At 52.5% G+C, this 17,472-nt stretch overlaps 1 protein-coding gene across 1 annotated transcript in view; it reads left to right on the top strand.

Annotated features, from left to right (window-relative positions):
• Positions 1-17,472, top strand: part of NUP210 (nucleoporin 210) — an 89,136-nt gene that overhangs the window by 49,363 nt on the left and 22,301 nt on the right. Inside the window, exons 19-23 of the mRNA XM_051852612.2 lie at positions 990-1,094; positions 1,184-1,285; positions 14,668-14,796; positions 16,116-16,243; positions 16,323-16,458. Of these exons, the coding sequence (XP_051708572.2) occupies positions 990-1,094; positions 1,184-1,285; positions 14,668-14,796; positions 16,116-16,243; positions 16,323-16,458 (600 nt within the window). The remainder of the gene's footprint in view (positions 1-989; positions 1,095-1,183; positions 1,286-14,667; positions 14,797-16,115; positions 16,244-16,322; positions 16,459-17,472) is intronic.

Genomic DNA, 17,472 nt, shown 5'->3' on the forward strand with positions numbered 1-17,472 from the left:
GCTTCCATCCCTGAGCTTCTGCTCACCTGAGAGCTGCTCTCCCTGTTGTTCTCCACCCTCCTGCCAGTAACCCGTCCCCGTGTGACCCGCCCACCCACCATCCTCCCGTCACCAGCTTGCCCTTTCTTTTCCTTGCATCTGCGTAGTCTCCCCGAGGACACTTGTACCCCCATGGTGCCTGCTGCAGAGCCCCGCAGTTTCCCTGCAGTGACAGGAGAAGGAAGCGGGGGTAGGTCACTCTGTGCACCGCACAAGGGAACAAGAACTGGCCCTATCTTCTGGGGCCAGCTGTGAAGACGCCCTGGGGCTCCTCCCCACTCCCCGATGTCACTGCGCAAGTCTCCAACGTTAGCACCTGCTGCGGGTGCTGCAGCTGCCTGTCTGCTTGCAGGCCTGGAAGGTCTGGGTGGGGGTGGGGTGGGGTGGCTCAGCTCCAGATGGACGCCAGTGACCCCCTCCTGTCCTGCAGCTGGGGAGGCTGCAGCTTGCCTCCTGGGTAAGCAGGCCTCGGGGGTGGTGGCTGTGCAGCTGGGCTCAGGAGCACTGTGTGCGTGTGTGTGTGTGTGTGTGTGTGTGTGTCCTAAAAAGATTTATTTACTTATTTAGAAGGCAGAGTTACAGAGAGGCAGAGGCAGAGAGAGAGAGAGGTCTTCTATCCCCTGGTTCAATCCCCAGATGGTTGCAACGGCCAAAGCTGGGCTGATCCAAAGCCAGGAGCCTGGAGCTTCTTCCAAGTCTCCCATGCGAATGCAGGTTTCCAAGCACTTGGGCCATCTTCCACTGCTTTCCCAGGCCACAGCAGAGAACTGGACTGAAATGAAGCAGCTAGGACTTGAACTGGTGCCCATATTGGATGCCAGTGCTGCAGGCGGCAGCCCTACCTGCTACACCATAGCCTGGTGGTTTAATTGGGCCTGGTGTCCCAGGTATCTTGCTCTTCCTGAGAGGCAGGCCTCCTGGACCTGACGGCCTTGGCCTTGTGCCCTCAGGATGACCCTCCTGTGCCCGTGTCGGCCTCTCTGGAGCTCATTCTGGTGGAGGACGTGAGAGTGAGCCCAGAAGACGTGACCATCTACAACCACCCTCAAGTCCAGGTACAGCCCTTGCATGGCTACCTCCTGCAGAGGCTCCGCTTGCCCTTCCACATGCAGCCCAGTCCTCTGCCTACGTCTCTCTCCCGCAGGCCGAGCTGCACATCCGAGAAGGCTCCGGTTACTTCTTCCTCAACACGAGCGCCGCCAACATCGTGGAGGTGACCTACCAGGAGGCGGGGGCCGTCGCCACGGTGAGCCTGAGCCCCACCCCATGTGGCTTGTGGGTTAATTATTTCCAAGCTGGCACTTAATCACATTCACTTTTGTTGGCGAGGGCTTTGGATTCCCTGATTCTGTCCAAAATGTCCTGTGTCCTGTGCTGTGGTCTGTAGTGGGTCCCCAGCACCCGGCCGCCTGCCCGCCCGCACCACTTAGTTAGCTAACCGTGCCTCCCATCAGTCTTCTAATGAAGAGGCAAGTAGGACTTCACGAGAGCCCAGCACCAGCCACGCAGTAGACCACCAGTAGGAGAGGGGTCAGCTCCTCCATTTCTCCAATTCTCTCTTGACCTTCTCCCTGCTCTCCTGAGTAGTGACATAACCGAACCCGTGGTCCGGAGAGCGAGCCGCCTGCTGGCTGCGGTTCTGTTCTCTTCCTGCCTTTGGTTTTCTCAGGGTGCCGTGTAGGCTGGCTGATTATTTTGTATGTAGTTGTTTGTACTTTAGCCATTTTCTTCTAAGAGCAATTGAATTGTTTAAAACTTTTTTTAGAAAAGTATTTTCATCGCTTCTTGGCCTTTTTGGCTAAGGTCAAGTGTAGAAGAAGATTTCTTTATTTACTTGAAAGGTAGAGTTACAGTGAGAGAAGAGAGTGAGCTTCCATCTTGCTGCTTCACTCCCCAAATGGCTGCAATGGCTGGGGCGGGGCTGGTCCAGCACGAAGCTGGCAGCCAGGAGCTTTTTCCAGATCTTCCACATCGGCTCAGGGGCCCAAGCACTTGGGCACAGGAAGCTGGATTGGAAGTGGAGCAGCGGGACTCGAACCAGCACCCATATGGGATGCCAGCATCACAGGCAGCGGCATAAGCCACTATGCCGTAATCTGACCCCTAAAACTTTTTTTTTTTAAATAGATGGCAAAGTACAAAATAAAAAAGTACAAACAAACGATATTATCTTAAATGTCTGCACATCTGCATGACGGATGCCCTGGGTTTGGCTGTGGTCTGAGAGGCCCCTGAAGATTCCTGTGCTGGAAACTCGGTCCCCAGTGTGACAGGCTGGGATAGAGGAACTATTGAGGGGTGCAGCTTAGGGCACGGGAGCCCTTGGAACAGACTCATGCCAGTCATGGGAGTGGGTTGGTTCCCTTGATAATGGGTTGTCATAGAGTTCCGTTTCTCTGGCTTTTTGCACGCACTGACTGTCCTAACACAGGGATCGCAGAATTGAATTGCCCATAGGTTGGGACAGGTGCGGACTAAGGGATGGAAATGCATCGAGTGTGAGAAATAAACCTGGAGACACTTTGCTTCCGTGGTGGGTAGCAGGGAGTAGTGGGGGTTTGGGCAAACTAGAGAGGCTGGTGGGAGCCTGTGTCCGGGGCAGCCACTGTGTCCTCTGGCGGGCTTCTGTTGTGATCTTCACAACACCTTTATTGAGGTGTTATTTGCTACCATGCAATTAACCCATTTACACATACAGTTTGGTGGGTTTTTGTAGATTCACAGGTGGATGCAGCCATTATCCCAAAAATGAATTCAGGCAATGTAACCGTCACCTTCCTGTTGTCGCACACACACTCATATGCACCCTGTCCCAGCGTTCAGCAGTCACTGACGTCTCTGTAGATATGTCTGCCGTGGCCATAAATGGGATCATGCAGCGAGAGGTCTTCAGTGGCAGGCCTCAGTCCCCGAGTGTGGTGTTTCTGAGGCCCATTGTGTTGGGCCTGTCTTCCTCATTTCTTTTTACGGTCAAAAATATTCCACTATCTGCACGTGCTGCGTTTTGTTCATTCACCCACCCGTAGTCCTTTCGGTTATTAACCAGTAATGCTGCCGTGAGCATTGGTTCTGAGCTTTCATACAGACGGGTGTTCTCATTTCTGCTGGGTGTGTACACAGGCTGGGATTGCTGGGGTCCTGATTGTGTCACTGAGGGTCTGCCAGACCGTTTCCATAGGAGGCTGCAGAGCGTGGGGGTTCCAGTGTTCCCACGTCCTCGGCAACACTCACTCTCAGAGTGTTTCATTCTAGCCAGCCTACTGGGTGTAAGTGGGGTTTCAGTGTGGTGTTGCTTCGCATTTCCTGGGTCGCCAATGGTGTTGAGCCTCTTGTCATGTGCCTAGTGGCCATTTGTATGTCTTCTTTGAACAGATACCTCTTCAGATCCTTTGCCCATTGTTTTCCTCTTTTTAAGAACTTGTGGAAGTTTGTTGTATTATTCTAGGTGCAAGTCTTATCAGATGTAGTTTGTAGAGGTTTTCTCTGACTCTGGTTTGTCTTTTTACCTTCTTGATAGAATCCTTTCAAGCACACACGTTTTGAACTTTCATGAAGTGCAATGCGTCTGTTCTGTAATTGCTTGTGGCTGTTTCTTTATTTGCAAGGAGAGAGAGCCAGAGGAAGAGCTGCCATCCGCTGGCTTACTCCTCCAGTGCCTGCCACAGCCGTGGCTGGGCCAGGCCCAGAGGCAGGAATCCAGACACACACAGTCCAGGTCCTCCAGTGGGGGTAGCAGGAACACAATGACTTGAGCCATCACCGCTGCCTTCCAGGGTCTGCATTAGCAGGAGGCTGGAGTCAAGAGCAGGAATGACAGACCCAGCCTCTGTGATGGGGGATGCAGGTATTGTAACTCAGACTGCACCTGCCCTCTAGCTCATGGTTTTTTTTATTTTATTTTATTTTTTTAACTTATTTGAAAATCACAAATGGAGAGAGAGAGAGAGAGAGATCTTCCATCTGCTGGTTCACTCCCCAAATAGCCACAATGGCTGGAACCAGGCCAGGCCAAAGCCAGGAGCCAGGAGCTTCTTCTGGGTCTCCCACATGGGTTCAGGGGCCTAAGAACTTGACCATCTTCCACTGCTTCCTTAGGTGCCTTAGCAGGGAGATGGATCAGAAGTGGAACAGCTGGGACTTGAGCCAGCACCCTTATGGGATGCCCACGCTGCAGGCAGTGTCACCTATGCCACAGCCCTGGCCCAGGCTCTTGTTTTTTATATCATATCTAAGAAACTCTTGCAAATCTGAGGTGATGATTTATCCTGTTTTTATTTAAGAATTTTAAAATTTTAGCTCGTATTTTTTTTTTGTCTTTGGTCCATTTTGGGCTAATTTTTATTTATGCTGTGAGGTAGGAGTCCAGTTCATTCTTTTGGGTGTGGCTATAGCTTGTCCCAGCGCCATTTGTCATAAAGGTTATTCTTTGAGCCTTGAGTGATCTTGACACCTATAACCAGTTGACCATGTTGGGTATATTTCTAAGATCCTCAGTTCTGTGCTGTTGACCTATGCGTCTGTCCTTGTGTCAGTGCCACAGGGTCTTATCATTTCTTTGTGGTGAGTTTTAAAGCCGGGAAGTATGTGCCCTCAACTGTTTGTCTTTTCAATGTTATTTTGTCTGTCATGGGTTCCTTTCAATTTCTTATGAATTTTAGCATCAACTTGTCGAGAATTTTTGTTGTTGCTTTCATATGAAAGGCAAGAGAGACAGAAATAAACAGATCTCTTTCGTTCACGGGTTGACCCTTCAAATGCCTGCAGCAGCCAGGGCTGGGCCAGACTGAAGCCAGGAGCCTGGAACTCAATCTGGGTCTCCCACCTACACAGGTGGCAGGGACATTAGTGCTTGAGCCATTGCCTGTTGCCTTCAAAGAGTATGTGTTAGCAGGAAGCTGGATCAGCACTGGGGGAGCTGGGATTGTAACCAGGCAGTCCAGTGTGGGATGTAACATGTCCCAAACAGTGTCTTAACTGCTACACCAAAAGCCGACTCCAGCTTGTCAGTTTCTACAAAGCCGTCAGCTAGATAGAGATTGCACCAAATCCGTGATGAATTTGGGAAGTACTGGCTCTCTTACCAGTATTGTCTGTCCTCTATGAATGTACGATGTTTCTATTTATTTCGATCTTTTTAAATGTCTTTGGTTATTTTGTAGTTTTCAGGATATAAGTTTTACGCTTAAAAATTAAAAGCTATTTGAAAGTCAGAGAGGATGGGAGAGACAGATCACCCACCTGCTGGATCACTCCCGAAATGCCCAGGAGCTGGGAACTCCATCCAGGTCTCCCATGCGGGTGGCAGGAACCTGACTGCCATACTGCTGCCTGCCAGGGCCTGCATTGGCAGAAAGCGGGAATCGGGAGCGGAGCCACGACGTGAACCCAGGGACCCAGTGGGACATGCGGCCATCTTAAGTGACATTTTAACCACTGCCTCAAACACCTGCCCTTAGTTTTACACTTTTGTTAAATTTGTTTCCCAGTGTTTTATCCTTTTTTATGCTGTTGTACTTGGAGTTGTTCTCTGAACTTCATTTAACTAATGTTCATACAGGTGTCTGTGTCTACAGTCTGTTTTTGTGTGTTGATACTGTATCCTGCAGCTTCGCTTAACTCATTTATTTGCTTTCTAGTGGGTTCCTTAGGCTTCTCCACATACGAGATCACGGCATCTGTGAACAGAGGTAGTTTGATTTCTTCCCTTCCAGTTGGGATCTCCTTTCTTTCTTTCCTTGCTTGCTTGCTTGCCCTGGCTCGACTCCCTGGTACACTTGAGTAGGAGTGGCAAGGACCATCAGCCCTGCTTGTTCCTGATCATAAGACTTCACCACCACAGGCTCCCTCACGGATGCCCTTTCTCGGGCTGAGGAAGTCCTTGCCTAGTCCTGTTTTGGTGTGCCCGTTTAATCAAAAGGGATCCTGGGTTCGGCAGATGCTTTTTGTGTGTTTCTTGAAATGTGCTTGTGGTCTTTTTTATTTTTGTTGCTGTGATATGTTACATTAGTTGATTTTGAGTTGTTAAATCGACCTTGCATTTCTGGTCCTAGTTGGTCACGATGTGTAATTCTTTCATTAACTAGTTGGATTCAGTTTGATAGGTTTTTTTTTGATGTTGCTGTTTAGAATTTTTATGTTCGTACTTAATAAAAGATTGATTCCCAGCGTTCTTGGGTTGCCTTTGTCTGGTTTGCGTATCAGATTAATATTGACCTCACAGGAGATGTCCTTCTATTTTGGGAATAGTTTGTGTAGAACTGGTAGCAATTATTCTTAAAAACTTGCTCGAATTAACCAGTGAACTCATACAGATGTAAGCCTTTCTCTGTGGGACTTTGATACAAAATCAATCTCTTTAACTGTTCTAGGTCTATTCAGATTATACATTTCTGTTTAGTCAATTTTGGTAATTTTTGGCTCTCCGGGAATTTGTATATTTCCCTTAAATTGTCTAGTTTCTTGGCATACAATTTTGATAGTATTCTCTAAGAATTTTGATTATTTCTGTTGGTTCGTTTGTAACTTCCTCTTTTTCCTTTTTGAGTTTAGTAAATTGAGCCATCTGTATTATTTGGTAAGCCTAGCTAATGGTTTGTCTGTTTTGTAAATTTTTTCAAAAAACCAACTTCAGTTTCTTTGATTTTTCTCTATTGTTTTCATTCTCCTTTATTAATATCAACTCTATTTACAAGTATTTCATTTCTTTTTGTTTCATGTTTAGTTTGCTCTTTTTCCAGTTCTTATGTGGAGGCTTATTAGTTTGAAATCTCATTTAGTTTTAAAGATTTATTTATTTGAAAAGGTTACAGAGAGGTAGAGTCAGAGAGAGAGAGATCATCCATGTGACGGTTTACTCCCAAATGGCTGCCACAGCTAAGGCTGGGCCAGGCTGAAGCCAGGAGCTTCTTTCAAAGTCTTCATGTGGTGCAGGGGCCCAGGTACCTGGCCATCCTCCACTGCCCTCCAGGCACATCAGCAGGGAGCAGGATTGGAAGTGGAGCAGCTGGGACTCCCACTGGCCCCCATATGGGATGCTGTCACTGCGGATGGTGGCTTAACCAACTAGGCCACAGTGCCAGCCCCTGAAATCTCACTTTTTAATGGAGCTGGTTACTACTGTGTGTTTTCCTTTATCACTGCTTTAGCTGCATCTCTTTTGTGTTCCTTTGTTTGTCAAAGTTTTCACTTATCTCTGATGATTTTCTAGATTCCTTTTGGATTTTTTCCTTGCCTATTAGATCTTTAGAGATGTGTTGTTTAATTTGCACAGTTATTTATTTTATAAATTTTGTTCTAATATCATTCTCTCTTTTTACATTTTTTTTTAAAATTTATTTATTTATTTGAAAGTCTTGAATTATACCGAGAGAAGGAGAGACAAAGAGAGAGAGAGAGAGAGAGAGAGAGAGAGGTCTTCCATCTGCTAGTTCTCTCTCTGATTGGATGCAACGGCTGGAGCTTCGCCGATCCGAAGCCAGGAGCCAGGAGTGTCTTCCGGGTCTCCCATGTGGGTTCAGGGACCTAAGGACTTGGGCCATCCTCCACCGCTTTCCCAGGCCATACCAGAGAGCTGGATCAGAAGTGGAGCAGCCAGGACTTGAACTGGTGCCCATATGGGATGCTGGCACTGCAGGCAGTGGCTTCACCTGCTCCGCCACAGTGCTGGCCCCTAATTTCATTCTCTTGTGGTCTGAGAACATACTTTGTATGATTTCTAGCCTTTTATATTTGTATGCTCTAGAACCTACAGTATCCTGTAGAGTGTTCCACATTCACTTGCGGAGAAGAGAGGTTTCTCTTACTGTCTTGTATGATTTGTTGGGTGCAGTTTTTTAAAGCTGTATAATGGGTCTGGGTGGTTTATAGTGTTGTTCAAGTCCCCTGTTTCCTTGTCATTCTTCTGCCCAGGTGTTTTACCGCTACTGGAAGGGGTGCTGCCACTCCCGTCATTTCTGCAGCCAATTGTCTCGTCTCCTCTGGTGTGCTTAGGCCTGTGCTCCCTTAACTGTCACAGACACAGGACAGTCAGACCGGGGATGAGCCCAAGCCAGAGCTTCCATCCGCCCCACGGGCTGGGGCTGAACGGAGGAGGGAGCCCTACATTTCGGTTGCACCTGCCTGGCGCCAAGCCTCGTGACTTGCAGCATTCTCGAGTCTAACACCTGCTCCTCCTAGGAGAGTGTCCCCAGGCTGGGAGCTGGGCGGAGCAGCCCTGTGGTTTCGGGTGTTGTGGCCCTGAGTGGAGCCTGCCTCTTGGTAAGCTAGGAGAGGCAGGAGAGCAGTAGTCATATTTTAGATGTTGCAGACTCCTGTAGTTCTTCATGAGTTCAAATTGATTTTTCTGAATAGCTGTTTATCCACTTCCTCTATGACCTTAGAATTGTTTCCAGAGATTTGAAGTGTGTGTGTGTGTGTGTGTGTGTGTGTGGTGATTTCCACCAGTTTTCCAGGGGACAGGGCGTATGGGCAAGAAACCCTCACAATCATCATGCCAGTACTGCAACCTCTCAGTGTAGCGGCGTGGGCTTTGTGTGGCAAGATCTCCACATTTCCCGGGAGAAGACAGAAATCTCTATTTTTGTGTGTGAAACAGCCTCATTTGTTAAAACTGGTTAATTTTGGTTTTCCGTTGTGTGTTGTATGGGTTTTGGTTTTTACAGTCCTCTACCCTTCACCTTGACCTCCAGCCTGCTGGTGCTTTCTCAGGGGTGACCCTCAGTGAAGGGTAAGGGGGTTGCTCTTTCCTGGTCTTCAGAGAGGCAGAGTCCCAGGTGTCAGGACCTCCCCGCTCCCACCCCAGGTTGTCTCTGAGCAGCAAAGCGAGAGAACACATCTCCTGGGACGCGGAGCCCTCGGTGCCGTTGCTGGGAGGCTGTGACGCGGGCTCTCATCAGAGAAGGCCTGATTTTCCAGCCAGCCCTCCTGGCACCAGAGGGGGCGTTCCTTGTCAAACTCTCGATGTTGAAAGAAAGATCTTAAATCATCTGTAATTCTGACTGCTTGAAATGTGCCTCATTGTGGATTACTTCTAGAGGCTAAAAATAACTTCCCCGTCATCAAGACGAGGGGACTTCCAGTTCGGGGAGATGTTTGCAGGGCCATCGCCTCCTGCGTACCCTGGTACTCTGATTACCTTGCACCTGGCACGTGAATTAAGAGCTGAGGGTGCACCTGTGGCCAGTGAGAGGCCTTCCATGCAGGGCCCTGAGCTCCTAAGAGCTGGCTCTGCAGGCATTGAGCAGCCTGTCTCTGGAGACATTCAGGTGTAAGCGGAGTCATTTGTCTGAAGACCCAAGGTGGGATTCCAGCATCAGAGCGGAGTTCTCCCAAGGAGGATGCTGTCATTCAAAGACCACCTCTGCACAGTCCTCACTGAGTTGGGAATGAGTGCCCTCATGGCACAGACAGGCACAGGAGAGCTGCAGCAATTCTCTGGATGGTGTGCTGGCTGCTGCCCTGTCCACGTCTCATCCCACACCTGGGCTCATTGACTGGGACTTGACCTGAGGACGGTCTGGCATGATGTGAGGTGATATCTGTGTAACAAGGCCCCTGGGAATTGCCGCTGCCTCGGAAGGGCCTGTGGACACCCTGAGCGTGGCGTCCTCTGCTGCCTCTGCTCTGGAGCTGGTGCCAGGGACCACTGCGACTCCAAGTGGAAACCGGATCCTGGCCCCCGGTCCTGCTCAGTGCCTGCAGGGGGGTGAAATTGCTCACGGAGTATGGAGTGTGAGCCAGCCGGGCCACCCCTTCGTCCCTTCTGGTGGCAGCTTCTCGGGGACATTCACACATTTCTCTGCATTTTCCAGCTGCTAATTAGTGGCATTCTCATTTCCCTTAATCACCGCGACGAGAAAGCCCAGAGCTGCTCTTCAATTAGCGGGTAGGAAGTGTTGCTTTCTTGCCTACTGATGCGCGTCTGCGCTGCAGGAATGGCTCCTGGGTGTGTGTGTGGCTTCCGGCGCCCCAGGGAGGGGAGTCTGGAGCTCCCCCAGCAGGCTCCCGGGGAGGCACCAATGCCCACACGATGTGCCCCCCAAGTGTGGGGCTGTGATTAATTCTGCTCACCCCCCACTTCCCCCCGAGACTGTACAGGGGCCTTTGTTTCATCTTTGGCTGGTTTGCACCTAGGAGCATTTACCTGATTTAAACTTTGAGTTCTTTTCTTCTCAGCCGCTCTTTACATTTCAAAATAAGTCTTCCCAGCAGAGCCGATGCAGTTACAAGAGCAGGGACGGGCCCCGCTGCGTGGAGCACTTGGAACTTCTCATTCAGCAGTGCTCTGCGTGGCAGAGGTGGGGCAGGCACTGTGCTAGGCGCAGAGGGCTTGCTGGTGACAAGGTGCAAGGGGATGGTTGCGCTCTCAGGAGCCGCCAAGGCGTTACTCTGTCTGTCTTTGGTCCTGCACATAGTGGCTATCAGAGCCAGGGCACATCCATGGAGGCAAGGCAGGGCTCACGTGCAGGTCCCGCTGTGAGGCTGACCCTGCCCTGTGGACAGTGGGACCTGTCTCAAGCCCAGAACCCTTTTCCATGTCTGTGATTTTTCTCATGGGCTAGGACAACAGGTGATGGGGCCATTGTCCCTTGTGCAGCTGGCCTTGGTCCCCAACGTGACACCGACAGGCGCAGCTGGAAGCGGACGCTGATGGCTGCAGTAACGTTCGGAGATGTTGGTAGGGTCCCTACTCCCTGATGGACAGCAGCTGTTGGGAGAATTCTGAAGCATGATCAGTGTTGTGGGGCTCGACTGATGGGCCTGGCGGGCACCAGGAGGTATTGCAGTTTTTCAGTGAGCCATAATGCACTCCGGGGCTTGTGCCTGCCCACAGCCTCAGCTGGCCCCTTCACCACCTCAGGACTGGAATGCCTGGGCAAGAGGTGTTGAGCACAGCCATTGAGATGTGTGCATCATTACACATCAGAGTGCCTGGGGTCAGTTTCCAGCCGCCTTTCTGCCAAGACAGACCCCAGGAGGAGGCTCAAGGAATTGAGTTTTTCCTTGTGCATGGAGGACCTGGATTGGGTTCCTGGCTCCTGACTCTGGCCCTGGCTCAGGCCCAGCTGTTGGAGGCATTTAGGAAGCAAAAACAGCAGATGGGCGCTCTGGCGGTCTACCTGCCTACCTACCTACTTACATACCTACCTCTTTTTTTTTTTTTTTTTTTTTTTTGACAGGCAGAGTGGACAGTGAGAGAGAGAGAGACAGAGCAAAAGGTCTTCCTTTGCCGTTGGTTCACCCTCCAATGGCTGCCGCGGCGGTGTGCCACACTGATCCGATGGCAGGAGCCAGGTACTTCTCCTGGTCTCCCATGGGGTGCAGGGCCCAAGTACTTGGGCCATCCTCCACTGCACTCCCTGGCCACAGCAGAGAGCTGGCCTAGAAGAGGGGCAACCGGGACAGAATCCGGCGTCCCGCCCCGACCGGTGTGCCGGCACCGCAAGGCGGAGGATTAGCCTAATGAGCTGCGGCGCCGGCCACATACCTACCTTTTAAATAGTGGAAAAAAAAAAAAAAAAAAGAAAGAAAGAAATCCGAATTCATCCTGCCAGTGTTCTCCCGTGTGTTGAGAATCTGGGTCCCAGATGCCCAGAGAGACCAGGAGAGGTGAGCCACACAGGATGCAGTCAGGAGTGGGTGCCACCAGCTAGGGCAAGGCCCCTTCCTTCCCCGTGAGGGTTTCTACGTCTACACAGTGGCCTCACAGACCCTCTCTTGCAGCTCTGCTTTAGGGGTGATATGCGCTGATGTGGGTGCAGTGGCCCGGGACGGGCCAAGAGCTCTGCAGGTGGCGGCTGAATGCCAGACCCCACTGCCATCACCTGGAAGGTGCCAGGCATCTGTTCCCCTGGACATCAAGTGGATGAGGAGTTTGATTTCTCCACCAGCATTTCCTACAGGCAAAATGCTCCTGTTGAAGGAGAGGGGATGAACCCAAGCCTGCCTGTGCCCCCAGCAGCGGCGTGCCTGGTGACTGCTACACACGTGTCATGTTGTGAGGGCGCACGCGTCAAAGTCACCCCTGCCGGCAGTGACTTTGGCTTTTTCGGGAGGATCAGATCAGAGGCTCCCGTCGTGCTCTCCAGGAAGGCTCTCTTGTCTCAGTAATCTCTCAGCGAGCTTTCTCTGGGGGAACAGTGATCCCCGACTTCAGCAGTCGGGCCCCTGGTGGCTCCCGCTGCCCGGCCCTGGCTGGCGCAGGGATGGCTCAGTGTGTGGGCACACCTTTCGTGCTGCACCCTGAGGAGTCTCCTCAGAGTCGTTGTGTGACGTAACCCAGGCACGCTCTGGGGCTGTGGAGGTGACCTCGCTCTATTAGAGGGCTGGAGTCTGGGGCTCAGCACAGCTCACTGAGCCTCTGTCCCCAGCTGCGTGTGGCGTGGGCCGTTGTCAGCCTGGCCCTTTCCTCCCCACACTCTCCATCTTCTCCTCCCTGACGGCTCCATTCTGGTGGCTGGAAGCATGCATTCCCAGAGGGTACAATCAAGGGAGCCCCAAGCTAAGAGCCCTGCTGCCTGGGCTGCGTCTCCAGCTCTGCCCTCTAGGGGCCTCAGTTTTCCCATTGGCACATCCAAGGGTCTTGTCTCTTTTCCCGAATGGATGAGGACACGCGGTCTTTGTGGAGCCTTTTACAGAATCTCCAAGGCGCAGCCAAGGAAGGTGCAGTCTCGTGAAGTCAGGCCAGCTGCAGCACCAGGCCTTTTGATCCAGAATTACTCAGGGCGCTGACTCTGGGTCTGTACCTAATGAGGACGTGCGTGGGGGCACAGAGGGGGGCCGGGCTGAGTCCCGACGCTGCTGTGGAGCAGAAAGCAGCCTGGAGGTGAAGGAGGACACGAGCCGCCATCTGCATCTAGACCGTTGTGCAGTGTGCAAGGGAGGGGCAGTTTCCTGAGGAAGGGTGCTGTAGCTGGGGCCTAGGGGCGAGCAGGAGCTGGCAGGTGGAAGCGCGGACAAGGGGAGTCCCAAACCTGGACCCTTTGAGGGCCAGGGTGGCCGCAGCTAGGGGGTTGCAGACACTGAACTGATTGCTGTACACATCATCCCACCACGCACACACAAATATGAGACCACAAACCACAAGCAGCAAAGCCAGGCCCAGGCACATGGGAAGCAGCAGTGCCCCTTGCTCTGCCAGCGCCACTGACCACCTGGTTGCAATGTGCGCCACGCCATAGGAGCAGCAGCAGTCGGGCCATGTTAGCTAGATGGTGTAGAACCGGTGAGCACCCACATCTGCAGCGTGAGAGGGGCTGGGGTGTGGTTTGTGAGGGGAGAGATTCTTTGGAAAGAGGAATCCCTGGAAATGAGCGAGAGGAAAGGATTGAGAAGAAACTCCTTGGCAGTGCAGAGCCCGGAAAACACTCGGTTTGTTCTCTCGGAACATTCTGGGATCGCTGCTCACAACTGGCTGTGGTTGTCAAGATGTGCAAGACTCAGAGCCCGCGGGGGTGATCTCCACAGCGTGTCCCCAAGTTCTGTGACCTTGCAAGTTTCCAGGAGAGCCTGGGATCCAGCAGCTCCCGACTTGGGGGACCTGCTTGCTTCCTCCCCTATTAGCAGTGCTGTGGGGGCCGGTGGCTAGGGTCTGACTCTACCTCCTGTCTCCCAGCTGCCGGATATCTCGAGGCCACCGGCCATACCTGCTGAGGTTTGCGTGGTCCCCAAGGATACACGTGTGGGAATCTTGGTCCCCAGTGTGAAGATTCTTGAGGTGGTAGAACCCATGAGAGGTGGGGCCTAGTGGGAGGTCGTCGGGTCACGGGGGAAGGGATTATGGCTGGGTGGCCAGAGTGAGGGAGTTGTGGAGGGAGTGGGTTGTGTGAAGTGAGGCGGCCCATACACTTAATCCCTTCTGTGATGTAGCCAGAGCGGGGCGAGTGGGTGGAGAGGGGGTACCCCTTGCCAGAGGCTGCACAAATGGGACCCCTAGTCTTGGACTTTGGGCTCCCAACCTTGTGTCCTTATGGAACACCGGCCTCAGGTGTTTTTTTTTTTTAAAGATATTTATTTATCTGAAAGAGTTACATAGAGGGGGGAGAGGCGGGGTGGGGGGCTCTTCCATCCACTGGTTCTGTCCCCAATTGACTGCAGTGGTCAGAGCTGCACCAATCTGAATCGGGAGCCAGGAGCTTCTTCTGGGTTTCCTACGTGGTTACAGGGGCCCAAGCACTTGGGCCATCTTCTACTGCTTTCCCAGGCCATAGCAGGGAGCTAGATGGAAAGTGGAGCAGCCAGGACTTGAACTGACACCATATGGGATGCCGGCACTGCGGGGGCGGCTTTACCCACTACCTCACAGCACCGGCCCCCCTCAGGCGTTTTGCTAGAACAACAGAGTGGTCTTATACAGTCCCCCGTGAGCAGCTTCTGCTGCCTTCTTTTATAAGGTTACAAAGTTGAGCGAAGCACACTCTGAGAGCCATGCCAGCACTAACCTCTTAATTCCCAGCCTGTTCTGGTGACAAGAGTGAGCAGGGCACTGTTTGAATTAGTATCTTCCTTGTCTACTGCTTCTCAAGGCTGGACTTGCCGTCCCTGGGCAGGGAAGCAGAGAGTAGCTGCAGGCCCCGTGAGTGGAAGTGGGGCCCTGCAGTCGCATGACCCAGCCCACATTCTGTCTTGCAGGTGCACCCCCTGCGCCCAGGCTCGTCAACCATCATGATCCATGACTTGTGCCTCGCCTTCCTGGCCCCGGCCAAGGCCACCGTTCGTGTCTCGGACATTCAGGAGCTGTACGTGCGTGTGGTTGACAAGGTCAGTGGAAGCGTCCCGACGCAGGCCCCCATCTTCACATGGCAGAAAGCGGGAGACTGAGGTGGCTCTGGCGAGGTGTCTTCCCTTTGCCCTTTGCTTCTGCCCCTGGTTTCTGCTTCCCTCCGCCCACTCCGAGTTGCTGTGAGCTGCTGTGAGCAAGTGCTGGCTCTTGCTCCCCTCATTCCGTGTGGCTGTGCAGAGCCGCCTCCCAGATTATCTCTCTCCATCCCGGGTGACATCAGTAAAGCTTGGCAGTAAATCCTGCTGCAAGTCGTCTCCAAATTAGCCTTGGCTTGTGTGTGTGTCCCCCTGTGGTGTGGGCTGCTAACCAGCTGGGCACACGCCTTGCTCCGAAAGAGCCTGCGCCCCAGCAGGCAGGTTTCAGAGTCTGAAATTTTAGTGGCAAGTGAGTAAAACCCACTCGCACCAAGTGCTCTTGCACAAGTCCTAGATGGAGGTGGTTCTTCAGTGTAGGTGGAGGAGCTGCAAGGACTCCAAGCTGCTGAGGGGCCTAGAGCTGGGCTTCTACAATGTGTACAATGTGTACATGCGTACAATGTGTACAATGTGTACATGTGTACAATGTGTACATGCGTACAATGTGTACAATGTGTACATGTGTACAATGTGTACAATGTGTACAATGCGTACAATGTGTACAATGTGTACATGTGTACAATGTGTACATGCGTACAATGTGTACAATGTGTACATGTGTACAATGTGTACAATGCGTACATGCGTACAATGCGTACAATGTGTACAATGTGTACATCCCCGAGTGTCCGCCGAGGACCCTGTGTCCCCAAGTGTCCTGTGTCCCCGAGTATAGCCTGGTTAATCATTGAAAGGAGGATGCTGAGGCAGCTTAGGCTGTTTGGGAAGCTCATATCCCCCCCCAGCCTCAAACCTTCCTTTGCTAATTTTCTTTCCACTGCTAATTTGATAACCAGATGTCTGCTTCTTCACTGAGCATTGCTGACATTTGTGTCCTAACATTCTTGCTGTATGTATTAGACACTGCCAGTCAGTGAGCAGTTATTAACCCCCTGTTGTATGCCTGATGCTGTGCTAAGCTGTGTTTTTTGTTTTTTTCCCTCCTCCCTAATTAGACAGTTATTTAAAAGTAGGGAGTGGGATTTATGCCTCTTGAGTGTCCCCATGCCCCTCTGTATACAGTAAGCACTTAGTCATTTTTCAGCTGGTGGTGACTCACCGCGGGTCCCAGGTCTGTGAGTTTGAGGTTGGTATGCTGGCTCAGAGGTGGGGAAATGGGTCATTCCCAGGCCGCCCCTGACCACATGTCCCCCGCGAGGCAGGTGGAGATCGGGAAGGCGGTCAAGGCCCATGTCCGTGTGTTGGACTCCTACAAGCAGCCTTTCCTGGCCTCGTACTTTGCCTTCATGGAGCTGAAGCTGCGAGCAGCCTCCCAGATCGTCACCCTGGTGTGAGTCCTCCCAGGGGTCAGGAGGGCATCTCCGGGGCAGTGCTGGCCCCATGGGTCCCAGCCCTTTCCTGTATTACAGGGTCCTGGATGAAGCTCTGGACAAGTACACCACCACATTCCTCGTCCACGGCACAGCCATTGGCCAGACCAGTCTGACCGCCAGCGTGACTGATAAAGCCGGACAGAAAATCAGCTCGGCCCCACAGCAGATAGAAGTAAAGCGATTCCTTTGCACCATGCGCCCGCGGCCCCTGCAGGGGAGGGGTCTCTCCTGGGATAGGCTGGAAGTGCTAGCGACAGTCCAGACAGGCACTCCAGAGAGGCTGTGTTACGGCCGCTGTCCTGTGTCCTCTGATCAAAAAGCAGCTGTCACCAGGCCCGGTGGTCTGGGAGGCAGCAGTTAGGCTGGAGGAACCTATGGGAGCGATGGACTTGCCTCCACTTCCCTCTGTGGCATGAGGGCCAGGTGGCTCTGGGGAGTGTGCCGTGTCTTGGGGCAAGGGGACAGGCAAGACCTGCTCCTGGAGAGCAGCGGCCTGACCGGAGGGCAGACTGATTTCAGCTGACGTGGGCAGGAGCTTGCTCTCACTTGGTTCTGAACCTGAGCCAGTGAGCTCCTGTCTCTGTAGAGCTGACCCTGGAGAAGGCAGTTCTTGCACCGTGTCCGTGGGTGACACGGGCCGATGTGTGGTGTTAGGTTTGACAGGAGCCCTGCAGCCCTGGCCAGGACTTCCGGCCATGTGTGTCTGTTAGTGGCTGTCGAAGGCACCTGCCCATGTCCTCTGCTGGGGCTTGGCCATGTGGGGTCTGCCAGGCTTCATTAATCCCCATCGCGAAGCCAGGGCAGGCAGTTTGTGCCTGCTGAAGGAAGCACACCTTTCTGCTCCTGGCGAGGAGGAATTCGTTTGTGCCTGTAAATAGCACGGCCCTGTGAAGATTAATCCCCACACGCAGAACAGCCCTTGGCTGGCTGGCGTGCGCGCTTACCTCCAAGCCAGCAGGGACTTGGGGCAAAGCGGGAGGCAGGGGTGGGGTGGGGCATGGCTCTCTCTGTACCTGCACGCTGGTCTCCGCCCCGGCATGGCCCTGCCTGTTGAGCCCCTTTTTTCTCCCTGGAAGATGCTGAAGGCATGGAGGTGGAGAACTATCCTAAGGCATTTTTTTTTCCTGTAGAAATTTGGAGAGGGTAAAAGGCAACCTTCCAAAGAAGAGTTGACGCTTTTAAAGGC

The sequence above is a fragment of the Oryctolagus cuniculus genome, chromosome 10, assembly GCF_964237555.1.
Source record: "Oryctolagus cuniculus chromosome 10, mOryCun1.1, whole genome shotgun sequence".
Taxonomy (NCBI): domain Eukaryota; kingdom Metazoa; phylum Chordata; class Mammalia; order Lagomorpha; family Leporidae; genus Oryctolagus; species Oryctolagus cuniculus.